Source organism: Brachyistius frenatus, unplaced genomic scaffold (assembly GCF_029030835.1).
Source record: "Brachyistius frenatus isolate BFR_SWC_R1_liver_20210118 unplaced genomic scaffold, ASM2903083v1 Contig_42, whole genome shotgun sequence".
NCBI classification, from domain to species: domain Eukaryota; kingdom Metazoa; phylum Chordata; class Actinopteri; family Embiotocidae; genus Brachyistius; species Brachyistius frenatus.
In genome coordinates this window covers 1,277,285-1,305,073 of record NW_027210641.1, presented here as the reverse complement: position 1 = coordinate 1,305,073, position 27,789 = coordinate 1,277,285, and the positions used below count along the sequence as shown (strand labels likewise).

The window sequence follows — 27,789 nt, the reverse complement described above, 5'->3', positions numbered from 1 at the left end:
GAAAAGTGTTTTTATTCAAAACAAAGTCACATTAATAAATGTTCCATAAAGTAATGCTGAAATTTAACCTATCATAAGACGAAGCTTCTTATTTAACTCTCTTTCCTGTGTGAGGAGGTTGGAGCTGTGTTCCTTGAAGGCATCCAATTCCTGTAAAAGAAGAATAAGATAAATTCAGCCTGTCCTCAGCCAGTTACACTTATTAAAGCTGCAGCTTCCAGCCGACCTTGTTTAGCTTCTCAAGCTTTGTCGTGGATTCATCAAGAGCAGACTGGAGAGCTTTCACTCTCACATCTGCGTTAACTGCTTCAGCTTCAAGTTTAAACCTGAAAAAAAAAGTAGAGGACAAATGCAGGTTTTACTCATTAACGGTGAAATCCAGGACACTTGTCGCCCAGCGTTACCTGTCCTGTTCCTGGACCCGGGCTCTCTTCTGCTCTTTCCATTTAGTCTCCAGTTGCTGGATCTCCTCTTGTTTTTCCTAAAAACCGATTTGTACGTAAAAGAAGTGATTGTTTCATTCTGTGCATTTTACTAAGAACAAATACTCTTTTCATTCACCTGTATTTTTTTGCCTCTTTCCATGGAAAGACTCAGTAATTTGTCCTTCTCTCTGGTGAGGCTTGTCGAGCTCGCGCTCATTTGCTTCTCCTTCAAAGCGTGCTGTTCTTTCGCTTCTTTGAGCTTCAGCTTCAGTTCTGATTGTGGAAAACAGGCCACAAGTTCACAACAGTATTTTGCAGCGATGCAGAAAATGACGAGACGCTTTCTACACACCGTTGCATTTCTCCGCAGCATCTTTGAGCTGCTGGTGAGCTTTCTGCGACTGGTCGAGTAGTGACGCCTCCTTGGCTTCATGCTGAGTCGCCTGTTCCTGGAGTTTGAACTCGTATCCAGTTATTTTCTCCCTGAAACACAAATGTTAAATAATAAAGTAGAAATGCAACCAATGGTAAGTTACTCTTTTCCTTACTGATAAATCTGTATTGATTATTTTTCCAATATTCAGTAAAGATTACAATTTCTCTTCAGATTTTTTTCATGAAAATACTCAAAACCCAAAGATAACACATTTGCAATTAAATGACAGAAAAACATTAATTCTTGAAATTTTAGAAGCTTGAAGCCGTGAATGCTTCGCAGTTTAGTCTGTCACACAATCGATCATCCACCTTACTGGTAAAAGAGTTTGAATGTTTTTTCTTACAGATATTCCTTTTCTTTGTTTGTATATTTCTCTGTCAGCAGTTTGATGTCTTGCGAGACTTTTTGAAAACACATTTCTTTGTCGTGTAACTTTTTGGAAAAAAGTGATTCATTTTCTGACAGCAGCTGTTTGTTTTCCTGCTTCAGCTGGACGTTGTGGTCTTTGTACTCCTCCATGAAGCAAATAATTGCTTGATTGTTGGCAGCTAAATCCATAAATCTTTTCTCTAATGTCTGAGCCCTCTTTCTTTCCCTATCCAGTTCTTTCTGGCAGTCTGTCACTCGGTCTTCGAGCTCTGTATTGGTTTTCTGCAGGGCTTGACACCGGAGAAGCATCTCATCTGCTCTCTGTTTCAGGATGCAGATCAGACTCGACTGTTCATCTATCTTGGAGCGCAGCGTCCTCTTCTCTGTTACATCCTCTTTAGCAAGACTTTGGAGCTTGTCTGCCAACGTCTGAGCTCCGTCCATACACTGGGAACAAAAGTAAGAAAGGGTGAATAAAACATGACAACAACTGCTCTCATCTCACACCAACAGGACAAAGAAGATGGCCACCTACTCTAAAGCCCAGCGTCGGTCTGAGGTTTTCTCTTTACACAAACCACACTCGTTAACAGCTTCATCATGAGGGAACTGTCTCTAATTCTGTAACTTACTATATAAAGTGACTTGAGCTGACACGTGTTATGTTGCGAGACAGTATAATCAGTGTTTTCTGGTGAAAAGCATTTAGAAATAGAAACACGTTAAAGGTTCAATATCAATATTGGTGCAAGAAATAATATTCTCAGTAAATCCCTTCGTTAGAGGTGGTTGACAGTACGTGGGCCGTAACGGGCTGCAGCAGAAATTCACATAGATCACAAACACACATAATTTACACAAACACATAACGAGGTAGGTAAAAAAAAACCGGTGTATTTATGTATCTATACAAAACTATTAACTACTATACTACTAGATCAAATAGAACAATATTTGCATTTTATATAATTAGGTTAAAAATAGAATTTAAGATATATTAGTCTAATTTGATATATATTAGAATATACTTTTGTAGATAGAATACAAACTTTCTGATGCCTTTACTGTAAGATGGTCGAGTTAGGAGCTAATTTTAACTCCTGTTTATACAAAATGATAAACTATTATAATGATCTATATAATGATAATATCTCATATTATTTTGTACAAAATCTAGGAAGTAACTCCACCTGCCAAATATGTGCGATGCAGTAGAAAGAAGAATATTGTTGATAGTGGAGTGGGAGTATAAACCAATAGTCAATGATTTAATGAATGTGCAATAATGACCATAAACACAGAAATTAATCCAACACGTGCAATAACAATCTGGCGCTGACGTCACTGAAGACTGCGCGTGCAGGAGACAGTAATGTTTGACTGACGGTTTGTAGTTCAGTCTTCATTTTACCGATAAATACCTCATTTATGACTTCCGGCAAGTTTAAAAATGATTTTAAAGACTTGAAATAATTGAAACGCTTCTCTAATATAAAGTAAGACAACTGAATTGTGAGTGTTGCCTGGAAACGGCTAACTCCAGAGAAACCTTCATCTCAGCGGGAGGAAGGTGAGCAGAGATGTGTTATTTCCACGTACCTCCACCTTCATCAGCTTTCCTGCGCTCCTCGGTGGAGTCGACATGCTTCTTGCGTACAAACACTTTTGTATTTTTTTTCTAAACGCGGTTTAGTTTTTCGTTGCAAACGTCATAAAGTTTCAGTTGCTCGGTCGCTCATAGCAACCATCTCAGAAACGCCCTCTCAGCTGCAGGTGAGCTACAAGTCCCGCTGCTCGCCGCACGGTGGCGGTGCGGAGCTGTTAATCCACCGCCAGCACAGTGGAGGAAGGCGGAGATCTGGTGAAGCCAGGGTGGAGGATTGGCAGGAGTTCTCTCACGTTGCTCAAATCCTGTTTGGTACTTTTGTTTAGTTGCGTAAAGTTATGTGGCACATGTCACTTTTACTTTTGAAGGTTTACTATGATTTCCCTGTGATTTTATTAAACCCTAATAAAAGGATTTTGTTTGTTTGTTTGTTTTTGTTTGTATTTATATATATTGATTTAATTAACCTATCATGATTGTCCTCCCTAACACACGTAGACTACACCTTAATCCCCAAGAGTGGAGCAAAATAACAGCGACCACTGGCACTCGGGACAAGTCGGACCTGCATGGCGTTATGCAGATTCCAGGGCCGGAGGGTTTATCCGGAGGGCCGAGGCTGGGTTGGGGGAGCGGCTGTCCTGCGCTTTTGTGCACGCCCCTTTTCATCAACCAGCGGGCCAAGACAGAGGAAAGCATCCCAGCCCAGTCCTCACAGCTCCTCCATCTGCACAGCGGAGCTGGACGGACCAGCCAGGATGTGGAGAGCACTGCTACTTAAACTCCTTCTCGTCTTCATGTGCTGTGTTGGATGGTGCCACACTCAAGGTCAGTCGTTTGAGTTTCTTTTTTCTTTTAGTGCTTTTAAAAAAAATAAAAAAGCCCACAGACTGAATGATTGATGGAGGAAGTGCTGATTTGTGGTGCTGCCAGTGATCCACTCTGTGCACTTGTTGCTCATCAAAACAAAAAACGGGAATTGAAGCTGAGCTGCTTCTGCATTAAAGGAAATGAAAGTATCTATCCAGTGAGTAACAGTTAACGTTGGAGCGCAATCAAATAGAATAAATCAGCTGAACATATGGAAATAAACATGTTAATGATATAAAAAAATAAAATAAAAAAAACCACTATTTAATTTGGGGGTACACAATATCTTCCCGTACTGTTGCCGTGGTGACGAGGTAAAGTAAATCTGGCTGTGGGGTAAATGTTTTGCCACATGGTATTACTTTAAAGGTTGAGCACAAAGCCTTCCTCAGACAGATCGGACCTTCTCTGGAGGAACTTTTGCCTGAGCTTTACTGTTGCTAGGTAACAGAAAAGAGCATGTGACTTCCAGACAATCTGTGAGGACTGAGCTGCTGGTACAAATCTCATTCAGTGGAGCAGATTTCACGCCGCAAACCACCGATTCAGATTCGACCGCAGCTCGAGGAAGAACTTTATTTTCTGACGTGAAAGAGAGAGATGCCAAATGTTCAGATAAATGCTCTTTGTACGTGACGGTCTCATGCTTGTCTGTTGTGTTTGTAGCCCGGCTAGATCCTACTTCTCAAATTGTAATCTGCTTTCTTTTTGCTCAACCCTTAGTATGTAAGCTCCTTAGTGTGAATCAAGCAACTAATTACTCTGCAGCTGCTGCAGAATGGAATCATTTCAAGCTAAGGAGCAGTTTGGAGCTAAGAAAAACCCTGTACCGAGAGCAAGGCCTCAGCTATTGCTTTCTTATTTATTTGTTATGACATTTCCTGGGCCTATTTCCTCAGTGGCTAACAGACAACCAGAAAATGTAGACAGCCCACGCCAACAAGACAATAAAACCGTGTTGACACTGAGACTGTAGCATTTAAAAAATTCACTTGGCATTTCCTTTGAATCTCGGCAGCTACAGAACTTCGAGATGAAATATTGCTGATGACAGCTGACGTGTACAAAGAGATGACTTGACTAAATCAGCAGAATCTCAGTGGACTTTGTCAGCATGTTCATGTTGATGATTCACTGATATATTGTGATTAACAGACAGCGATGTAGTCTGCTTGCATAAAATTCATTTATACCAGTTAATGATTATCGTTATTATTGTGAGTGTCGGATGTGCCACTTAGAAAATATAAGATTGGCAGGAGTTAAATAATGTTAGTATGAAAGGGGAAAGGTCTCCTCTCCATTATATCCTCCACAAAAACACTTTAGTTTGATGATCGTTTCTTCTGTGACCTTCTGGAAAACATTATCCCGGCCTTGTGCTTAATACTGCTGCTGAATGCTTACACTGGCATTAATAGCTAGTGTGACAGTCCAGGAAGGTTTCATGGTGCTGGTCTGGTGTGTTAACTATTCTCCGTCATTTTTGCTGTTCGAGACATTTTTTGTCACTAAATGAAGTTGTTTCCTCCTTTACTCATTCACCAGTAAAATCTTAATAACCCACTAAGTAAAGAATAGGAACTTTAATGGTGTTTTAAAGTTTGTATTTAATGGGATATGAGGGTTATTCCATTAACATAACATCATATAACATAATATAACATAACATTAGTGCGGGGCTAATCCGCCTTGATTTAACCAAACCTATTTTTAGTCCGAGTCTGTAACGACATCGGTAATGTTTTCCTTTGTGTTCAAACTTTTCAAGACACACAAACTTGGCCAGCATGTGCACGTTAAATCCTGCGCATGCCATCTTCTTTACGGTGAAGGAGCCTAAATCTTTGAGCAGCAGCAGCACTGTGTCAGAAACTGGAACACAGCTGACACAAATTGAGAGCAAATCCTTTCGCAGCTCCCTCAGTCTGTGCTAAAAACACCGAGGATGGAGTTTAGCCTCGAACCAGCTGCTAGTGAGCTGTGAGGCAAAATAAGTTGTCCGCTAGCTGTGTTATTGCATTGTGACAGCTTCATTTTCTGTTCACTCATTCTTTTGTTAAGACCGTGAACTAAAATGTTGAGTATTCATAAATTCTGACCAGACCGAGGCTTTATTCCTCACTCTGTGTATGCCTTCCTTTTGCTCCCATTCCTCTGCCAAAGCCTTTCGGACTTTAGCTGTTTTTGAGTGGAGCAGTGAGAGCCAAAGTCACTTGTTTGGCAATTGACTGCATTCTGCTGCATTGATTTCCATATGAAATAGGCAGCAGCACTTCGCCCTGACAGCATGGACGGGTCCAGCGTTTCATGCTGCCAGCAGACGTTTTCTCAACCTTTCTCCACACACATTCATTGAGTGCAGAGGACAGCATATTGGTGAAAGCTCGAAGACATCTTATAGGCGCTCTACACGACAGGAAAGAGGTGTTTGGGCAGCGGTGGACAGGTGTTTTCTTCTCGGGTGGTTGGGAGACGGGGGCTTAAGTTTTTACCATTGTTTTACCGTATCGCAGGAAGCAAGCCTTACTGTACTCTGCTCTCTGCTGTCCATCTCCAAAGTAACCTCGTTTTAGGGTGATACTTCCAGTTATGAGTTGGCATCCCTGCTGGCGTGTCTTTTGTGCCATTGTAATTTCACAGTGGGGTTTAAGGCGTTCGGGGGGCTTCATTCTAATGAAAATTCCTTCAGTGCTCCTCTTTGTTGGGTAATGGTAGGTTATCCTTATCTACATCCACGGATAGAGCAGTGCTCTCTCCTGCTGTGGGTTTTAGTTGCTAATTAGAAAAGACAAGAGTAGAAGGAAGGGAAAGGAAAACATCAAATTACACAACAAGACTTAGCTGAAGCACTAATTAAAAACAAAACAGCTGATTTCCAGATTCAGACTAAACCTTTCTAAATTGTAGATTTGCACCATTCAACTTTGCTTTTACCATCTCTGATATTAATTGACAGTCAAATTGCAACTTTGTCTGCTTGAAGGCAGAAATTTGAGGATTAAGGAAAAGTTACATAGACGTTCCTTTCAGAATGTAAGAAGAACCTTCACACAAGATAGATCTGCTGAAAGGTTCAGCTTCAGTGTGCTGTATCTGTCACCTTTCCCAGAAGTAATGCTGTCAGGAAACACTGGCTGCATTTGAAAGCCTCGAGCAGATTGGTTTCTCCCTGGCATACATGGTTTTAAGTTATCAACCTAGGTCTGTATGTATAGTGGGTAAACACATCTTGGTCTTTTTAAAGCAGATTTTGATCATCTAATTTAATTCATTAAGTTCATTTGAGTATTGTCTACACATTTATTTAGTCTTAATAAGAGAATTATTTGTGTTTCTGAAACTCCTGTCCTATACAGACCAAAGTGTTGACTCAGTATTTTGTGTGTCTTCTCACCAAGGGACATATTATATTTTTGTTCAATAGAGTGCATCTTTTAGCCATTTGTATACTGTTTGCAACACGTGTCCCTGCTGCCATGCTATAGATGAGGCTGAAACCGCTGGGATCACTGCCTCGCAACAACGGCTCCCTTTGAGCACATTGTGAGCTATGTTATCATTAGGAAACTGAGCTGGCTGCTGATAGAGTTAAATACGCAGCCTGTTTTGCTGAGTTGGTTGTAAAGTAGTTTGGTGGTCTGCAGGTTAATTGATAGGAGACAAGAATGCAACGTACACAAGGCTTTTAGTGCAGTAGCCGAGGCCGTGACCACACAACTGTTGTAAAAGTGATCCATCTTTAAAAGTGAGAGGCTGATTGTTGGCTTGTAGAAAATTCATTTTTAGTAACTTACCTTTAAGACATGTTTTTGCTTTGGTAAATACACATTACGCCATCAAAAATATAATAAATCCTTAAAATCAAGTCATTGTGGTGAAATCGTAGAGCCGTTTGATTTTAGATAAGTAATCCCAATATTAAGTGTCAGAAGCTATTTGAGGAAGAATGTTTTAAAAATGCCGGATAAGACAGGACAGAAACAGACCACCAACCCCAAGCATGCACCACCAATCACCACCTCTCACTTCTTCTCATGAAGAATTTGAGTTGAAATAGTTGCGGTACCACCCAGTACCACTATTTATTCCAATTACATTTCAGACTGGACAGGAACAGCGTGGGCCATAAATCGGGCTGTCAGACACACCATCAGAATTGCACATTTCTATTTGGACGGCTCTGATGGAGTACTCTGCCTCTGAGTATGCTGCCTGAATCAATCTCCCCTGGAAAATGTCAGGGAAGGTAGAGTGGTGGTATCTTATCTCTACAGATGCCACTCAGTGAGAACATCAAAAGGAGGCTCGAGAAGAGTGCAGTGAAGGTTGTGTAACTGTCGGAGGGGGGATGGCTGGCACGCTTGTCTCCAAGGCTTGTTAATGCTGTTACCAACAAGCTCCATCAGTGGAAGGCTGCTCTGCTCCTCTATGCTAAGTTTTTCACGAAATAAATATATAATAGAATATTTAAGAATTCCAAAATTCTCACTTTTTGGACAGGCTGACAAAAAATGGAGACGGGATAAAAGAATACTAATATTAACACTAACACATCTGTAGAAAACAATATCCGTGGATAAAAGTTACTTTTAGCATGAAAGAAAAACTTGATTTTAATTAAATACTGAATTATAAAAAAAACTGTAATTGTGTGTAGGATGTGAATTGGGGCAGTTCCGCTGTGGGACAGGTCGATGTATCCCGGGTGACTGGCACTGTGACGGGACATCAGACTGTGTGGATGACTCTGATGAACAAGACTGCCGTGAGTTGCTCATTACATCACACTGTATGTCCATAAAATACCTGAGAGGGTTGGAATACCTGGCGTAATGCTTGTTGGATGTGTTATTCCAAGCCGCGGAGGAAAAATACTCCGATTTCTTGAAATACAATCCTGCTTTCATTAAAAATGGTGTATTATAATTTCAGTAGTACAATAATCATAGGATTGTATTCTGCAAAATAACTTGTGTTTAATTGGATAAAATAAAAACGCTCAAGTAAAATACAAGTAATACAAAATTGTAGTAATGTATTGTACTTGATCAAATGTGCGTATCGTAAATTCTTACTAGAGGATTTCAATCAGCCGGTGTAAATAATGAAATTCTTGGTGTGTATTCCCACAGCTCAGGTAACATGTGATCACAGTCATTTCCAGTGTCTGAGTGATGGCGAGTGCATCCCAGATATCTGGGTGTGCGATGATGAGGAAGACTGCGAGGATGGCTCAGATGAGAGGCAACACTGTGGTAAGTGCATTTGTCATTATTAGCAACTCTTCAGGGGAGCTTATCAGTGTTTCATGAGCAAGTCATCATAGCAGTCAGCACGAAATATTTGGCATTATTTGAATTGTTGATTCTTGACCAAGGTATGTGGGTTTGAACAATAAGATCTTTCAGACGATCTGTATGACTAAGAAAGTTTGACGACTGTTGAATACATCTACAATACTTTGAATTTTAAACTGCCTATAAGAACTATGTAAATGAAACCTTTCCATGTGTTGATAAAACGCTCTCCGATCTGCTCTCAGCTGGAAGGACGTGCACCAGCAGTCAGTTCAGCTGCAGTAACGGTGCGTGCATCCCAGGAGAATACCGATGTGACCGTCTGGCAGACTGCTCGGATGGGTCTGACGAGAGAAACTGCCGTAAGTCTTCTCCAGGGTGGTTTCACTTTTTTTTTTTTTCATTTTTTTCATTTTTTTTTTTTATCTCAGCTCCTGTGGCATTTTAATCAATTTGTTAAGATTAAGAGGCTCGCTGACTGACAGAATGGGCCACAATATGCTTCTTGTTGTCAGAGGTTGATTGCAGATTCTTTGGTGGATTAGTCAAGCTGAAGTTCAGCTGCTATGCCATTATTGTGCCGACATGGTGGACTCACAGCACTGCACACTGTGGTAATCTCACAATTGCATCAAGAATGCTGTGGCAACTGCTGCTGTTACGGTGGTGCTGTTAAATTTGAGTCTCTTATCCTTCCAATTCACAGAACTTTTCACGTGTTAAAAGCTGAAAAGCGCACAGTTGTCAGGCTGATTTGAATACATAATGTTGGCCTGGTGATGGTTTAATCTTCCAGATTACGCCGAGTGTACACAGCTGAGGTGTGCCAATGGGGCCTGCTACAACCGGACTCAGCGATGTGACCAGATAGTCGACTGCCGCGATGGCTCTGATGAGGCAAACTGCAGTAAGAAGCCAATTTTAAAGTTCAATTATTTAAGTTCAGACCTCCAAAAGCATCACACCAAAAACTACATCTTTTTTTTTGCCTCTTTGTTTTCTTTAGCACAGCACTGCAACACGGGCCTGTTTCCATGTCATAATGGAGCGTGTGTTCCTCAACGCTATGTCTGTGACCATGACGATGACTGTGGAGACCGAAGCGATGAGCTGAACTGCAGTATGTAGCATCTGTCTCTCACCCCTTTTACTTATTTTTGTATGTAACCCAGCCGACTATCAGCCTTAAATCTTTTTGTCCCCTTCACCTGCAGCATATCCTACATGTAACGGGAACTACTTCACCTGCCCCAGTGGCCGCTGTATCCACCAAATCTGGCTTTGTGATGGAGAGGATGACTGTGAGGACAACGCAGATGAAAAAGGCTGTGGTAAGTATGCAGTAGTTAACTTCAGTTATCATATATCTAGTTAGTTTGTATGATTAGGACCAGAAGCCTTAATTACATTTAGCTGGTTAAATAGCACTAAAAGGAGTAAGAACTTCTGCTTTGCAAACCTGAAGTCTCCATGGTTGGTTTGTTCCAGAGAGATGCTGTGCCTGTGCTCCCTTTAAGTGTGTTATTCAAATGACTCTTTGTGGCACAAGATTGCGCAGCCCCCCAAAGGGCTTTAGAATTCCTCCACATGGCTGTGAAGAGTGTGTGTTTTTAGAGGATGGGCTACAGAAGCTCTGTGAGCCCCCATGTGACCCCCTCAAAGCCCCGCTCCCCTGCATCAATTTAAAGTGACAGCCATTTCCCCCACAATGTCCTAGTCACAATTTTCTTAAGATCAGAACCACATTCCTGTGGAGATAATGCTGCCTGTCCTTAATACCCAACTAGCACATAGAATATCTTTTTATTCCCAACAGTCCGACGCATGTAAAACTACCTGCTGCCCTGTTTTCTGACTGTTATTTTTCCTTTTTTTAATGTGCTAAGAAGATGAATTAATTTTGTCTGCAGATAACGTACCACAGGAGTGCTATCCACGGGAATGGCCCTGTCCATCCTCTGGCCTTTGTATCCCCATGGATAAGCTGTGCGATGGGACGGCTCACTGTCCTGAGGGAGAGGATGAAACCAACACCACTGCTGGGCGCAACTGCAGTTAGTACCAACACTGTCAAGTACACATTAGGACATCTAACATAGGCCACTGAAGAATATTAAACACTCGTCTGTTTTTTTGTGTTGGTCAGGTATCTGGAAATGTGCCTCTCTGAGCTGTGAGCATCACTGTCATGCTTCCCCTGATGGAGGAACTTGTTCCTGTCCTACTGGATATATTGTCAGCAGCAACAATAGTCGCTCATGTATAGGTACATACCTTTCATTAACTTTACTGCATGCGAGCACATTTTTGTCCATCCACACCTTTTCAGTGAATGTGCCACACTTGCCAACCTTGGAAAAATTGTGCAGGTTGAGTTTTTATAACAGATATAGTCTGGTCCTGGTACCGGGACCTCCATGGTGGAGCTTTGTTCTTTGGAGCATTTATACAAGCTGCATTCACATTCTGATCCTGACCGGATCAACAGATCCAGTTCATAGAACTGCCCATTAAATCTGCTGATTGTGTATCTGTGTGTTTATGTACTCCAACCAAATAATCAGTGTTCAATCCTCATCCGCTGTGTTTTTCTTTTCATCATGCCGAAGATTTTGACGACTGTTCGATGTGGGGCGTGTGTGACCATCTGTGTGAGGACCGGATCGGCTCCCATCACTGCAGCTGCCGAGAGGGTTACGTCCTGGAGCAGCACAGATACTGTCGAGCTGACACCACGAGTAGGTGGCACTTTCCCTCTGTTTGAATACTTTGATTTACATACAATATGCTCTGATCTGAAATGAATGAATGATCCGTCCAAGTGATATCCCATTAGCATAGACCCCTCTCCTTTTTGGCAACCTCAGTACCGACTGTCTGTGCTTCTTTCTGGTGCATTGTTGCGTGCTAGATGTTGTTTTAGTAAGTCTCTTGCCTTTGTAGAACATAGAACGAGTGTTGACTGAGAGGCTGACCTCATTGCCTTTAGCTTTAGTGAAAAAAATGTGTAATGATAGTGACTTGAAAGTACTCTACCTTCATTAATCTGAGTGAGTCAGGGATCTGAATTATGGCCTACATTCTGTAAATTTCCACTCATCTTTTAGTTTACAGTGCATGCTATGAAGCAGATATCTGTTTTAACATTAACATAAAACAGGCCCGGCTTCTAACCTTAAATTTAAAAGGTCAAAATGTCTTAATGCCTTAATGCTGTGTTTATTAACTTTTTGTTTTCTCTGCAGCTGGAGTTCCTTCCTTGATATTTTCAAATGGCAGAGACCTGCTAATAGGTGATATCCATGGCAACAGCCTGAGCACTTTGGTTAATTCACAAAACAGAGGGGTTGTAGTGGGAGTGGACTTCCACTATAATCTCCAAATGATCTTCTGGACTGATACCATCCAAAATAAGGTACCTCATTTTAACTAATTTCAATGCTAAGTATATTATTTGCTCTTTAACTATTATGTTAGTCATAAAGCATTAACCTCCAAAACAGGCTGGTCAGTCAGGATAATATTTTATGGGGAGTAGAGCAGTTTCTTGTTTGTGTAAATGCTTGAGTAAGACTGAAGCTGGCCAGGACCAAATTCTTTCAGTTATCCTTTAAAATATCAGCAATGTTGATACTATAATAATGGAATATCTGTTGGGCCCTTTGCGGCTGGGTCGTAATGAAGGGGAAGTAGATATGTAATGGAATCCAAATGGCCTAATCTTGAAAGCTGTCTGATAGGCTGGTATGATGTTCACATACCACGGTGCAATTTTTGTAACTCGATCTTGTTCGAACTAATCATGCTGTATTTGTTTTCAGTAGCACTGTCCGTTTATATGCATTCTTTGGCCAGCTAAAAAGTCTTTGTTCAGCTCATGTCTGGGCTTTTCACTGGTTTAAATTGCAGCCCCTTGGCTGGCAGGCTGAGACATATCTCTGACTGGGCATCTGTGTATATTAGCCACCTCCATGGCAGCATGTCAGATTCAAAGTAGGGAGAGCACAAACAGGGCATGTGAATGCAACCGGAAAGGTTAAACTACCAGGCTATTTCCACATCTTCAGTTTCTCTTTAAACAGGTCAGTTGAAAATCCTGCTTTTTAGACATCAAGATCTTGTTTCAAAAGAAGCGGCGCTGCTAAGAGCAGTGCTCCCCTAACCAGCTGCATAGTGCCAAGGCTTCCAGTCTGAGAAACTGGTGCTATCATACGGTAGTATTGCTCGAGTGACAGGTTCAGAAAACCACCTTAAAGATTCACAGAAATTAAACAAGACCAAAAAGAAAACAAACAAACGTTTTTTTTGGGTTTTTTTTACATTTATCTTGAACGAATACGTACGTTCACACATGCTCATTAAAACAGTTCTTCTGTTCATATTGGCCACAAAAAGTTTCCCTCTTAAAGAAGTTTTAATTTCAGTGGTTAGGGACAAGATCCTGAGTCCATGTCCTGTCGAAAAATGTATTCCAAATATTAGGCTTCAGCAGTGGCTGTATTTCAAAGTTACAGTCTAATTAGTGCAAAATTCTCTTCTCTTATCAGCAGCCAAAAACTATTTTAATGTACATATAGACATGTAAGAACTGTATGTTGATACACTCGAAAATTTGTGAATGTAACTTTTAACATAATCCCGTTATCTCTGTAAAGAGTGACCACCTGAGGACTAATTTTATAACAACAATGGTATCTTTTGTGGACAGGTGTTTTCTGTGCATATGGACGGTTCCAACGTGCAGGTGGTTTTAAACGTATCAGTTGACCACCCTGAGAATCTGGCTGTGGATTGGGTGAACAATAAACTGTATGTAGTGGAGGCCAGCGTCAACAGGATCGACATGGTGGACTTTGATGGAAGTAACCGGGTCACGCTCATCACAGAAAACCTCGGAAACCCTAGAGGACTGGCGGTGGACCCCACTGTCGGGTGAGCACATCTCGCAATTTCCATCCATTCATCTACCCACTCACTGCCAATCTCCACATTCAGTATCTGTCGTGCTCCACTGGTATGGAATAATGGTGAGGGGTGTGTGAGATTAGGAGATTGCCCTGGGTGGATTAGTGAGGAGCAATGTAAGTGATGACCCTAATTGTAATCCAATAGAATAGTTCAAGGGGGGAGGAGATCCAGGTGGCTACAGAGAAATTGCTTATCTTAAATTAATGTACAGCTCATTGGTGGAATGCACAGCCACCCACTTGGAGACATAATTTAATGCTGTGGATGCCAGACTTAATTAAAATAGGGAAAGCCTGGGGTTATTTCTGTGTCCCCAACTGTGAAGAGCCGTTCTCATGTAATGATCCCACTTCAGTGAAAACTGGCAGATTAATAAATTCCCCTCTTTTCACAGGTATATGTTCTTCTCAGATTGGGAGGCGCAGAATGGACAGCCAGGCCTGGAGCGAGCCTACATGGATGGTACCAACCGATATGGGGTCATTGGAAGTAAACTCGGCTGGCCAGCTGGTATCACACTGGATATAGAGGCAAAGCGCATTTACTGGGTTGACAGTCGTTATGACTACATTGAAACTGCAACATATGATGGTTTGCATAGGTAAATATTTCCTATTTTATTCCTCTAAAAGAGCACATCTTTTTTAGATGAATTTGCTAGAAATATAAACCTGCAAAAGAAAAGAAAACCGTGGGATGTAAAATTAGTACATGTGTATTTACATTTTAATAAATGAATGTCCTCAATATTTTTTCTAATAGAAAAACAGTGGTCCATGGAGGTGCTGTGATCCCACACCCATTCGGCATCAGTCTGTTTGAGCACAATGTCTACTTCACGGACTGGACCAAGATGGCCGTGATGAAAGCCAACAAGTTCACTGACAGCAGTGCTCAAGTCATTTACAGCACCTCTCAGACTCCACATGGAGTAGCAGTGATACATCAGCTGAAACAGCCACAAGGTAAACCCACTCTTCAGTGATCCCGAGGCAGCTCTCAGTTCTTACACTTCCTGCTTCAGCATCATGTTCATTTACCCAGATTGGCAGACATGTAACTGCTGGTGTTTTTGTGTCATTTAAGTTTTTCAGTTTCTGAAATAGTTTTCCTTTGTCTCCAGTGCCAAACCCCTGCAGTGTAGACAGAGGTGGATGTGAGCAGATCTGTGTACTGAGTCATAGGAGTGACAATGAAGGATTAGGTTACCGCTGCAAATGCCGCATGGGCTATGACTTACATGCTGATGGGAAGCGATGTTCTGGTAAGAGAAAATGTTCCTGTTTAACTGCATTGATCTATTACAGATCTCAGTATGTTTCCTGGTTCAAAGTGTAAAATCATACTTAATACCCTGAAGATGTAATGGTTCACTTGGAAATTACCGGCACGTAAAATCCCCATTGGTTTCATGTTGTTTAGTTTCCTTTGGGACATGATGTTTTTGCTGGACTCAATGTCTTTTGGTGTGAATAGATGTTTTGTTTCATCTGGTCTTCTGATTTCTTACCTGCAGCTTTGAGGCAGTTTCTGTTGTTCTCCAGCCAGCTGGCCGTTAGAGGGATCCCCTTCAACCTCTCTACTCAGGAAGACATCATCCTGCCTGTCACTGGATCACCTTCCTACTTTGTCGGAGTGGATTTTAGTGCTGAGGATGATGCTATCTTCTTCTCAGACACGGCCAAAGATATTATCTATAAACAGAATGTGGATGGGACAGGTGAGCATCTTGTCTGTTGCTGTTTGATCTCTAACTACTGTGCTCATTCATACCATGACAATATCAGCTAATATGTTTCAAGTGTTTTTTTCTGTGTTTGCATCCTTGGATAATTTCATTCCTAGCAGAGAGCACTACCTTGTTATTAGGTCAGGCTTATACAGGGTGTTAAGGGAGTGCCTGATAGGGCCAGTTGGTACTATGGGCAGGAGTATGGATTGTGCAAAATAGATCACATAATCAACTTGCATATCAGATGAAGGACCTGAAAGGAAATAAGAGTAAGAGTGCCTTACCAAGCATTTTTTAACTACCTCCTAAACTGTGCAAGTTGCTACTACTGTCCACGAGCAGTCACACCACACAAAAAAAGAAACGCCGCTGCTCTGATCAGGGATGTTGTTTTTGGAGTTACTGTAGTTCTTTCTGTCCGGTCCACAAGAGGAAAATGCAAGCTGACAGCCTATTTATTTAAATATGTTCCTCTTTCATCTCTGTGTTAAATGGTGCTCTGACTGCTTTGATCTGCACAGGCAGGGAGGTACTGGCAGCCAACAGAGTGGATGGAGTGGAGGACCTGGCTTACGACTGGATTTCAAAAAACCTCTACTGGACTGACCCACGATACAGGAGTATATCTGTCATGAAGCTCGCTGATAAGTCCAGGAGGGCCATCGTACGTAACCTCAACAACCCGAGGGCTATCGTGGTGCATCCTTTAATTGGGTAAATCGACACACCAGAATTACTAGATTTTTTGTTACTATGGTCTCTAAATAAGAATTACTGGTATTTTGCTTACCCACCAGTGGGAGGAGCTTATACTGGTAATGCAAACTCAACTAAAAAACATAGAAATGCCTTAGGTTTGTATGGATTCAATGGGATTCAGACTTTGCTTGCAAAGCCTTGGTTATGGGATTGTAGAGGGCAAGATGTTTTACATATAACACCATGAGATAACTCTGACGTGAACATGAAAGCTTTTAGATAGTTTAAAACCCACTGTAATTGAATACACTTTAGTTAGAGGTCTAAGCAGCAATTTTACAGTAACCATAAGGGTATTCATCATATGTGTTTACATATTACTAAATATATTAACCGAAACTAGGGGATTTGTAGCTTTCTGTGCTGTTAAGAACAGAGAAGTCTACAAAACCAAGTATTTATGTCTGGTAGTCACCCATTCATAAACTGTCCACAATTTAAGCCCCCACCTGATAAAAGGAATTCTTATTTAGAACAAGCTGTTGTTTCCAATAGCGTCAAAGTCATAAGGCCTCTGTGTCCAACAGCTGAGATTAGCTGAGTGTGAAGGGCAGTATTGTAGTTAACACTAAGAAGTTGGCTTAAACAGAAAAGCTCCATGTTGTGGAAGTATCCAAAATAGTATATAAATAAATATAACACACAAGTAGATGGTTAAAAGTTTTCAAGTAGGAACAGGTTGAATGAATTCTGACTTCGAGCCTTGTTCATTTTGCTCCATCAGGTATATTTTTTGGACTGACTGGTACCGGCCAGCGAAGATTATGAGGGCTTGGGGTGACGGGTCACATGCCCTGTCTATTGTAAACACGACTCTTGGCTGGCCGAACGGCCTCGCTATTGACTGGAGGTGAGCTAAATGTCATACATTCACATGCCCAGCAGATAAATCAAAAAAATATACCAATGCAATTCTTTGTTTTGCTAAAGATAAAAAAAAAAGAAGACATTTGAACCTGTAAATGATTGCATTTAACTCAATAATCTCCTCATGTTTCTTTGCTTTGATCACCACACAGCTCAATGCGTCTGTATTGGGTGGATGCCTTCTTCGACAAAATTGAGCACAGCAATTTTAATGGGCAGAACAGGCTCTCTTTGGATCGCATATCCCAGATCTCCCATCCATTTGGCCTCACCATTTTTGAAGGTGAGGTCTGGCAATAAGCTGCATATATATCCATTGCACATATTTGATCTAAATAAAGAGGGAGTCAATTTCACGGGAGTTGACTGTGGTTTGTAGGTCTTTCTTTAACGGTGAGCATGTCAAAAGAGCAATTACTGTTAGCAGGAGGCGATGAAAGATGAAGTAACTGAGGCTGTGCTCTGTTGCTCCTGTTCCATTAAGGCTATGCATATTTCACTGACTGGCGCCTGGGTGGCATCGTACGTGTGCGCAAGACTGATGGTGGGGAGATGGTCATTATCAGAAGAGGAATCAGCCACATCATGCACGTCAAGTCTTTCAACTCCAACTCTCAGACTGGTCGGTAGCCTCATTCTCTGTTCCTTTCACTATTCATGCGTCGCTGCAGCTCACACTTGTCAGTCATATTCCTGGCAGTTACCCTCCTTTGCTCTTCTCAGGTTCCAACTTCTGCAACAGACAGACAAATCCTAACGGAGACTGCAGCCATTTCTGCTTCCCAGCGCCGGACTCACAGAGGGTGTGTGGCTGCCCGTATGGCATGAAGCTGTCGCCCAACCAGCAGACATGTGTGGAGGACTCTTCCAACGAGCCCCCCACACTGCAGTGTGGAGCCAACTCCTTCTCCTGTGGCAACGGCAAATGTGTCCCAAACAGCTACAGATGCGACGGTGTTGACGACTGCCATGACAACAGTGACGAAGTCAACTGTGGAATTAACAGTAATTTTTTTTCTTAAATCCAGTTTATTATACTGACACCACCTGACCAGAGTAAAACTGTTTCTCACCTTTGTTTTTTGTTTTTTATTTAGTTCATGTTAATTTGGACTAAAATGAAGATAACATCTTTCTTTTTTTCAGACACCACTTGTTCCCCCTCTGCATTCACCTGTGCCAATCAGCACTGTGTGCCTGCTGGATGGCGCTGTGATGGCCACAATGACTGTTTTGATAACAGTGATGAGAACAACTGCCCCACTCAGGTGCCAGGAACATGTCCTGCCAATCAGTTTACCTGTGCCAACCACCGCTGCATCCCTCATACCTGGCGTTGCGATACTGATAACGATTGTGGGGACAGTTCAGATGAAGCTGACTGCTGTAAGTCTCTTTAGGCTAACAATTTAAAATTGTGTAGTATATAGGAATTATAAATTTAGTAGGATTTGCTTTGAGGTTGTTGTTGTTTTTTTGTAAATGCCAGAAATGTATTTCAGAAAGCAAATATGGTGGAGAAAGAGTGAATTTAATTCAGAAAATACTGAAAAAGGTTGGCAAAAAAAACATTTCATGTCTAGTGAGTTGAAGTCAAATTTAATGCACCGTTTTTACAAAAATGATAGATTCACCTATATAGGCCACTGGAGATAACTGGAGATTTCAATAAAAGCATTATTCTGTACATGCTTGTAAGTGTGTCGAGGATCAGACAGTTAGGATGTTAAATTTACCACCAATGTCAGGTTCCCTAATAGGAAAAGAGTTACTTAGCTATTTATGCACTCAGACAACACTGAATTATACACAGTCGCCATGATGAAACTATTATCGCATGGTTGTTGTTCATCTACAAAAATTTAAATGGTTTTAAACTAAGACTTGCACAGGATTCTATGCATCAGCCAAGAAAGGGTAGGACGTTAGTCCACAGGCTCATACTCTTGTTTAACAATTTGTGTTGACAGATCTGGGAAGTACCTGCCATCCAGAACAGTTTCCGTGTCCAGACCACCGCTGTATCGACCCCACCTATGTGTGTGATGGGGATAGGGACTGTGTGGATGGAGCGGACGAGCGGGGATGCAGTGAGTAGCTTTTTCCATTTCAGTTTCCATGGACTTAAATATCATTGCTGATCTCATTTGTTTCTTACTTACAACACATGAAGTTTTTCATTTGCAGCACAAGTGCGTATTTCATAGAATCAGTGTATTTCCCTTTTACTTATTTTTATAAAATGAATAAAGTTACTTGTTCAGCAGATCACTGCGTATCAGGTGTTATGTACCTGACTTCCCTAAGATCTTGTAAACTCAGATATTGTGAACTGGTGCTTTATTTGCCAATATTCCCAATTAGAAAATTCATTCATTGTTTCACTCATGTCATGCGTTCAGCAATGTTCTGTTTTTACCAGCTACACATCCTGCAAAAGGTGTAGAGGTCAATTAAATGCTCTGTAAAATTCAACAAGCATTTACTGAGCTTCTTAATTTATTGATCTCGTTACCTGTATTGTACAGAAACTGAGCTCAGCAAACACACACAACTGCAGATATATTTAATTAACATACTCAACTTGACTTTTCAGCCTTTAACTGCACTGTGAGTGAGTTCAAGTGCTCCGGTGGTCACCAGTGTATCAACTCCTACTACCGATGTGATGGAGTCTTTGACTGCACTGATCGCTCAGATGAACAAAACTGTCGTAAGTATTCAAATACGTCTGTGGTCAGACCTTATACTACTGAAGCATTACTTAGTCTTACATAATTATGTACAAGGTTGTAATATATGTTAAATGTCAATAATCTGGGACTGTGCTAATGCTCTGTTTGGGTGTTTCTGACTATATCTCAGCGACCAGGCCCTCGGGGATGTGCCACCACGAGAGCGAGTTTCAGTGCCAGTCAGATGGGAGCTGTGTCCCCTCCACGTGGGAGTGTGATGGGCATCCAGACTGCGAGGACGGCAGTGACGAGCACCACGCCTGCCCACCTCGCACCTGCCCCTCCTCGCTCTACCGCTGTGATAACGGAAACTGTGTGTTACGCAGCTGGATTTGCGATGGCGACAACGACTGCAGGGACATGAGCGATGAAAGAGACTGTCCCACGCCACCTTTCCGATGTCCAAGTTGGCAATGGCAGTGTCCTGGCCACAGTGTTTGCATCAACCTCACCACAGTGTGTGACAACACTCCTGACTGCCCTAACAGTGCTGACGAGTCTCCGCTCTGCAGTAAGTCTCTTCTCCGTTGTCTTCAGTCTGGAACATCTCCTTTGTCTTTTAGGGTTGTTTTATTTCCAAGTCTGGCTACCTCGAATCCAATTACATTTTCACATCACAAGACACACGGGATCAATCTCTCATCTGATTTTGTTTAATGTTTGTTTAATTGTCCTTGTTTTTGTATGCTATAAACACAAGAGGCTTAATTTCACTGAAATTTTGTGTTGGATGTCATCTGTTTGTCTTTGGATTCTTGTGTTGAAATCAAGCATGTGTGTGATTTGTCCTGTATTAACCTGAAAATGATCTGTGATTTTCCTTTCTTGCCTTTTTCACAACTTTCAGATGAGCCTTTGCCAGGTAGGAAAAAACTTTCAATCATTGATAGAAATGCTGAACGTAGTTTTGATTTGTGTTTCAACAGATGCAACATCTCAGTTAATTATTTTAATAGTCTTAAATCAATCAATCTCGTACCACAAAAAAGTATCAAAAATAGTTTGGGCTCAGAAAAGCAATTCTGAGGACACCTAATTAAAGTAGTGAGTGCTTTGTTCATTATCATTAAAGTGCAGCATGTATATTAATGGGAAATTTAAATTCTTTCAGTACTAAAATTGTGCTTTCCCTGCTTTCTACTCAGACCAGGAGAGCTGCTCTGACAACAATGCTGGCTGCACCCATGGATGTATCCAAGGCCCGTTTGGGGCCCAGTGCACATGCCCTGTGGGTTATCAGCTGAGCAATGACTCCAAAACCTGTGAGGATATGGACGAGTGTAATCCCCCTGGCCTGTGTAGCCAGCACTGCTTTAATGAGAGAGGCACTTTCCGCTGCCACTGCCAGGATGGTTACACTCTTGAAGCAGACCAGCGTACCTGCAAGGCATCAGGTGAGCAGGGATATGACTTAAACACATTGTTCCCACGGTAGTTTTAAATAACAACTTGTCATTTTATAATGCGCTAAACTAGGAAGTTGGCATATTATCGGTCCGACAGTGATCTTTGTTTTAACATGATTTACCGATACAGCTCAGTTTTCCCCAATATGCTGGGAAGCGGCAACCATGAAGGGGAAGCTCGGCCGCCAGACTGCAACACTGTCTTTCTTCTCCCTTGTCTTTCTTTGCTGCTCTGATTTCGGGAGATAAGACAAATAACATACGTCACTCACTGGCCATCAATGGTGTAATTAGGACATAATCACAAACAAAGGGCTGTTTATGGGGAGCGTGCCTGACATGAGCTCCTCTTCCACACAGATAACCCGCTGAGAGGCTTTGCGATACAATAGGACATTATTTGAACAACGGTGCATTCCCAAAGGATTGCCATCTGAGTAGAGTCTATTTAACTGTCTTGTTGTATAGTTTTTGTCAACATGCAAAAGGCGATAACAGCTCCTATTAGCATAATAATGGACATGAAAAATAAGTAACAGAGGTTTGCTGTCTGTTTCCAGATTCTCGTCAAGCGTTCCTGCTGGTGGCTAGTCGAAATCAGATTGTAGAAGATGACATAACTACTCAGCCGAATGTTGTCCGGTCACTGGTTCGAGATGGACGCAACATCGTGGCCTTGGATTTTGACTCCGTCACGGACCGGGTGTTCTGGTCCGATACAAGCCAGGACAGAATCTGGAGTTCTCATAAGAACGGCAGTGATAGAACTGTGGTGAGTTCAGTTTGTTCCCTTTTTTTTTCACTGCAGACGTATTTCACAAAAACTTTCTGTGCTGACTGAATTTTGTCATTTTCATCTGTACTCATAAGAACAATCTCTTGTGGACAGATATTTGACAGTGGAGTGACTGTGACAGAGAGCCTTGCTGTGGACTGGGTGGGAAGGAACTTGTACTGGACTGACTACGTCCTGGAGACCATTGAAGTGTCTAAGCTGGACGGCACCCACCGAACAGTATTAGTTAGTGAAAATGTCACGAACCCTCGAGGCCTTGTGCTGGACCCAAGAGACAGGTCAGAAAAAAGTTTTGTTTTGGTCCTATGTGCTATTTAATGTCATGTATTTCAAGGGTACTGCATTTAATCAGGAAAATAGCTGGTGTTTTAAGATGTTTTTTCGTTGTTGTAGTGCTCACCTGATGTTCTGGACCGACTGGGGGAGGAACCCGCGCATCGAGAGGGCCAGCATGGATGGAAAACTGAGGACTATTATCATAAACAACAAACTGTATTGGCCCAATGGTCTAACCATAGACTATCCCAACAACTTGTTGTACTTTGCTGATGCCTACTTGGATTTCATCGACTACTGCGATTATAATGGCAACAACAGGAAACAAGTTTTAGCCAGCGACCTGGTGAGTGTATGAGATGGCAGACTTTATGCTTGTGATATATTTTCTAAATTATCTGTAGAGATAATAATTATGGTAATAATCTAAAGATGAACAGAGCACATTCAATTTTCCTTTTGAATAGCATGTGTAAGACACACTTTTTTTCTTTTGCTACTCTCTATGAAAAGGTACTGCAACATCCCCACGCAATTACCATTTTTGAGGATTTTGTCTATTGGACCGACAGATACATCAACCGTGTGATGCGAGCTCATAAGTGGCATGGGGAGAACCAGACAGTGATGCTGTTCAACCTCCCTCAGCCCATGGGTCTGGTAGCAGTACATCCAGCCAGGCAGCCGGCAGGTATGACAAATATACTGAACATAACAGTCTCTGTGGCATCAGTATTTGCTGATGTTGACAATAATGTTGACCTCATGCATTGGATTGGTAGTTCTTATATATATTAATGCCTGTATGCAGAAGGTCCATTGTTTGTTTGCAAGTGCATTTAAGGATGATCTGTTGACTCTTTGCTGGTGTGTTTGTGTGTACATGTTTGACAATTTCTAGGGGAAACTCTCTGCCTGAGGAGCTCCTGTACTCATATCTGCCTCCTGTCTGCTGTTGGACCAAGGTACTACTCATGTGCCTGCCCCTCAGGCTGGACACTGGCAGCAGACCAGATCACCTGCACCAGAGGTATGCATCCTGCCAAATGGAGAAAAACTCTCATCACTCAGTTTGATGAAAAAGGAAGTCGGGTCAGATTCAGTTGATAAGTTGATATAGTCATAAGGTATTAATCTCAGGTGTGGTTAATGTTGTAACAGAGCAAAACTCTTATTGCAGAATTGATGATTCTTGCATGCTCTATGTAGAACTATCTCAGTGTTGGTATGAGAAGAAACCTCTGAAAACACTACCTCGTATTATAGATCGATCCAGGTACTTGTCAACAGTCTCCCATTTAGATTTTCTTGTAAACTGCTGTTCCAGTCATAAATATTAAGAATCATATAAGCGTGTCTTTCAAGGTCTTAAGAAGACAAAGGATCTTTAATTCAAAGTCCAGGGAGTCCGCGTTAGGTCAACAGCTTAACTCATCTCAGGTTTCAGCCCATTCAAACCGAGCAGAACACTGACTCCCCCTGAGGCTAATGATTATCCAAGAATGAAAATGCCCTACAACCATTCATTGATTATAATCTCTGATGACAAAGCAAATCAGATTGTGGAACCAGCTTTCACCAGTCAATCCTCTTTTATAGATAAAGGCCTTTTAGCTTGGGATCCTTAAGTTGCACCAGATATAATACACCTAAAGCAACTTTTATTTTTTGATTACCGTGGGCTCAATCCACATCCTGGCAGCATACATCCTTTTTGTTTTTAGTTTGTTGTTGCACTGTAAGAAGAACTGGTTGTATTTCTGTTCTTAGTTCCTTTTTTCTGAATGCTTTTGTATTGTCTGTTTATTTTTTAGTTGAGGATCCTTTCCTGGTGGTTGTGAGAGACAGCATCATCTACGGCATTTCCTTGAACCCAGATGACAAGAGTAATGATGCCATGGTTCCCGTTGCTGGGCTTCAAAACGGCTACGATGTTGACTTTGATGACAGTGAACAGGCCATCTACTGGGTAGAGCACCCAGTAAGTCACTGTACAGAATCAATGTCTGTCTTCACAACATGCTACAGTAAATGAGATTCTCAAACATTGTGCAGAGGTGCAGTGCTGCTGGACGTCCAGCACATAAGACATACTCTGCATGTACTGTACAAGCGGCAATGAAAATGTTCCAAAGACTGTTCCTGTTGTACACGAACAAAGTGCTGCACAATGATGTGCACAGAGCAGCGCCAAGAGATAACCTCGATTAAGTATTCCAAGTTGCATCATTTGATCAACATCAGCATCTTTGTTACATGCGTTTTTGCGACCACTGATTTCTGAGCATTTACGATTTTTTTTTTGGAGAACAAAAAAAAACTCAGGGAGCCAAATCCAGTGAGAAGGTGGAGTGGGGAGCAACGATTGTGTTGATGTGGGTGACAAACGTGTTTTGAACACACTAAGCGGCCACGTTGTCACGTTAGAGAACCAAAGCGCCATCGGGTCTCTCAGACCTTTCAGAACCTCACAGGAGAACTGGGTGTTGACAGTCTGACCCGGGGCGATGAATTCATGGTGCAAAACCCCACAAATGTCAAAGAAAATCCACTGGGTTGTGCTTCTGACCTGATTTCCTATGTTTTCCAGAGTGACACAAAATGATTTGTGTTCTCTGCTCACGTCCACAGTGAATTCCACTGGCCACAAAAACAGGTGTAAAGTGTGCTGATGTTGATCAAGTGACGTAACTTAAATACTTACAAAAGGAAAGACTTCCCCTGTTCTGGTCACATCACTGGGCTGTCACAGTTCAGTTCAGAACTTGACTTGTCCTCCAAGGATATTTTTGATCATGTTAACAATACAAATTCAGTTAAAACGTGCCAGGAAAACTCAACACAAGTTTCACTCCACACACGCACATTCAGCAGGGTTTGAGGTTAATATGTTTTCCTTTGTCCACCAGGGTGAGATCCACAGGGTGAAGTCAGATGGTACTAACAGGACAGAGTTTGCCCCTGCAGCCATTCTTGGCTCCCCTGTTGGCCTGGCTTTGGACTGGATAACAGAGAACCTGTACTACACCAATCCAGCTACACAATCTATTGAGGTGAGACAAATAATTATTTTGCCTGTAAATTGAAAATTAGAGCAAATAAAGCCACAACACAATTATGCAGTACAATAATTGCACCTGTTTGTGTTTGTGTACGGCCAGGTTTTAAAGTTGAAAGGGGAGGTACAGTACCGGAAAACTCTAATCACAAATAACGGCTCTCCAACTGGCGCTGGCAGTCCTGTTGGCATTGCAGTGGACCCAGCACGTGGGTAAGCCCCATTTAGCACAGTCCTGGCACTGACACTCAACCCCACAGCTACTGAGCTCTGACAGCCTCCTCACTGCCATCTGCTCTGCCTCTAGAGAGATCTCAACTGCTGTTACTGAATACTCCACTGCACTCTAAAACCCGAGCAATGTACAGTCAGGAAACAAGAAAGACATTTCTATGATATCTCTTCTCACTCTTAATACATTATGATGCCGATGTGGGTACTTACACTCTATGATAATCCAACCGCCGGTCTCCGAGCTGCTCCTCTATGAACTGTGAAAATGATCTGACTTACTGAAAACCGAAGACACCGCATGAATCCCAGAAAGTGTTTTGATATCACTGCAAATGTAGGCGATTGTCTTTGCTGCTTATTTAGCGGTAACAATTTGTATCTCTTAATTATAACATGTAGGACTATCAAATAGTAATATACTGTATATACAGTATATCTAAAACTAAATTGCTACAGTCTGAAACACACTGACCTGAAATCTTTCACATTCTTAAGAAAACTATACTGGACAGACCAGGGAACAGAGAGTGGCATCCCCGCCAAGGTGGCATCTGCAGACATGGATGGCTTAAACCCTGTCACTCTGTTCACCAACAACCTCGATCACATCGAGTTCCTCACTGTGGACCTCCAGGAGAACAAGCTGTACTGGGCTGTTACAAGCACTGGCTCGGTGGGTCTTTACTCTCTTGTGTAAGTGTTCTGCACTTTAATGTTGATTATCGAATATTCCATTTAATTTCCCGTCTGGTGCTGAATTGCAACAGATTGAGCGTGGCGATCCAGATGGAAGTAACCGCATCACCATAGTGACCGGCCTGTCTCACCCCTGGGGTGTGGCTGTCCATAACAACTACCTCTACTTCACTGACCGCGACTTCGAGGTCATCGAGCGTGTGGACAAGTCTACGGGTGCCAACAAGGTTGTGTTGCGAGACAACGTGTCTGGACTCAGAGTTCTCAAAGTTCATTTTCGAGACAGTAAGTGGCACAAGCACACGTCGTCAATGAAAAGCAAACTGTTTAGGCTTGTTGCTGTTCCTTGCATGTGTCACACTGTATTTTCTCTGCAAACTCAGCATCTGCAGGTACATCTAATGGCTGCACCAACAATATGGGAGTGTGTGAGCAGCTCTGTCTGCCTCGGCCACAGGGACTGTTTACCTGTGGGTGTGCCACAGGCTTTGAACTTAACGCCGACAACAGGACGTGCGCTCCCTACCAGTCCTTTGCTGTCATCTCCACTCTGTCTGCTATCAAAGGCTTCACTCTGGAGGGGTCAGACCACTCTGAGGCCATGGTGCCCGTGGCTGGGAGAGGTCAGTGATTCTTACGTATTGTTTACGATGCAGCATGTAATAATTTTAGGTAATAAAGTTTCCAAAATGTGTGTTAATTCTTGTCAAAAAAAGAACAGAATTTATGTGCAGTAGTGAACTGAATGACTGGCAGAGTATTAAGATATCAACTGATGATATGATCTTTGTGTTTGAAGTAACAACAATGGCTTCTGATGACTGGATTATCCTCTTACAGGCCGTAATGCTTTACACATCGATGTGCACATGGCTTCTGGTTTCATCTACTGGTGTGACTTCAGCAGCACTGTGGCGACTCAGAACGGGGTCAGACGGATCAAGCCAGATGGCTCCGGATTACGTAGCATAGTAACATCTGGAATAGGACGCAACGGGATACGAGGCATTGCTATTGACTGGGCTGCAGGTATGCTGTTGTGTTCATTTCGGGACATGTTTTGTCTACCACGAAAGTAATGTGGTCGTCTACAGCTAACTCAATTTCCATTTTAGGATGTTTAAAGATTCAATACCTCACTTGTTGCATCTCTAATTCTACAACTTCTAACATTAGAAAAAGATGACACTATTTACAGAGTTGTTGGCTTTTAACTGATTATGTTCTTTGCAGTGAAGGGCATCTTACCCTTA

At 42.0% G+C, this 27,789-nt stretch overlaps 2 protein-coding genes across 2 annotated transcripts in view; one reads left to right on the top strand and one right to left on the bottom strand.

Moving 5' to 3' along the window:
• Nucleotides 1–62: 62 nt before the first annotated feature.
• Nucleotides 63–2,919, bottom strand: LOC138623112 (coiled-coil domain-containing protein 89). Its single transcript, XM_069702411.1, has 7 exons — nt 2,833–2,919; nt 1,208–1,680; nt 778–908; nt 562–698; nt 405–481; nt 227–326; nt 63–150 (listed from the first exon to the last, which is right to left on the bottom strand). Exons 1-7 carry the CDS (start codon nt 2,875–2,877, stop codon nt 64–66), a joined length of 1,050 nt encoding a protein of 349 aa, XP_069558512.1. The 5' UTR covers nt 2,878–2,919; the 3' UTR covers nt 63.
• A 644-nt stretch (nt 2,920–3,563) lies between these two features.
• The window catches only part of lrp2a (low density lipoprotein receptor-related protein 2a), a 45,422-nt gene continuing 21,196 nt past the window's right edge, over nt 3,564–27,789 (top strand). Inside the window, exons 1-39 of the mRNA XM_069702523.1 lie at nt 3,564–3,667; nt 8,370–8,477; nt 8,845–8,967; nt 9,255–9,371; nt 9,806–9,916; nt 10,016–10,129; nt 10,224–10,340; nt 10,920–11,063; nt 11,156–11,275; nt 11,619–11,747; nt 12,255–12,424; nt 13,718–13,941; nt 14,372–14,578; nt 14,740–14,942; nt 15,101–15,241; nt 15,494–15,697; nt 16,231–16,423; nt 17,193–17,318; nt 17,488–17,618; nt 17,820–17,957; nt 18,059–18,340; nt 18,482–18,721; nt 19,306–19,425; nt 19,932–20,048; nt 20,201–20,581; nt 20,918–20,932; nt 21,216–21,464; nt 22,037–22,248; nt 22,366–22,550; nt 22,666–22,894; nt 23,062–23,239; nt 23,450–23,578; nt 24,363–24,529; nt 25,458–25,601; nt 25,710–25,819; nt 26,336–26,513; nt 26,608–26,821; nt 26,920–27,159; nt 27,377–27,565. Of these exons, the coding sequence (XP_069558624.1) occupies nt 3,598–3,667; nt 8,370–8,477; nt 8,845–8,967; nt 9,255–9,371; nt 9,806–9,916; nt 10,016–10,129; nt 10,224–10,340; nt 10,920–11,063; nt 11,156–11,275; nt 11,619–11,747; nt 12,255–12,424; nt 13,718–13,941; nt 14,372–14,578; nt 14,740–14,942; nt 15,101–15,241; nt 15,494–15,697; nt 16,231–16,423; nt 17,193–17,318; nt 17,488–17,618; nt 17,820–17,957; nt 18,059–18,340; nt 18,482–18,721; nt 19,306–19,425; nt 19,932–20,048; nt 20,201–20,581; nt 20,918–20,932; nt 21,216–21,464; nt 22,037–22,248; nt 22,366–22,550; nt 22,666–22,894; nt 23,062–23,239; nt 23,450–23,578; nt 24,363–24,529; nt 25,458–25,601; nt 25,710–25,819; nt 26,336–26,513; nt 26,608–26,821; nt 26,920–27,159; nt 27,377–27,565 (6,469 nt within the window). The 5' untranslated portion in view covers nt 3,564–3,597. The remainder of the gene's footprint in view (nt 3,668–8,369; nt 8,478–8,844; nt 8,968–9,254; nt 9,372–9,805; nt 9,917–10,015; nt 10,130–10,223; nt 10,341–10,919; nt 11,064–11,155; nt 11,276–11,618; nt 11,748–12,254; nt 12,425–13,717; nt 13,942–14,371; nt 14,579–14,739; nt 14,943–15,100; nt 15,242–15,493; nt 15,698–16,230; nt 16,424–17,192; nt 17,319–17,487; nt 17,619–17,819; nt 17,958–18,058; nt 18,341–18,481; nt 18,722–19,305; nt 19,426–19,931; nt 20,049–20,200; nt 20,582–20,917; nt 20,933–21,215; nt 21,465–22,036; nt 22,249–22,365; nt 22,551–22,665; nt 22,895–23,061; nt 23,240–23,449; nt 23,579–24,362; nt 24,530–25,457; nt 25,602–25,709; nt 25,820–26,335; nt 26,514–26,607; nt 26,822–26,919; nt 27,160–27,376; nt 27,566–27,789) is intronic.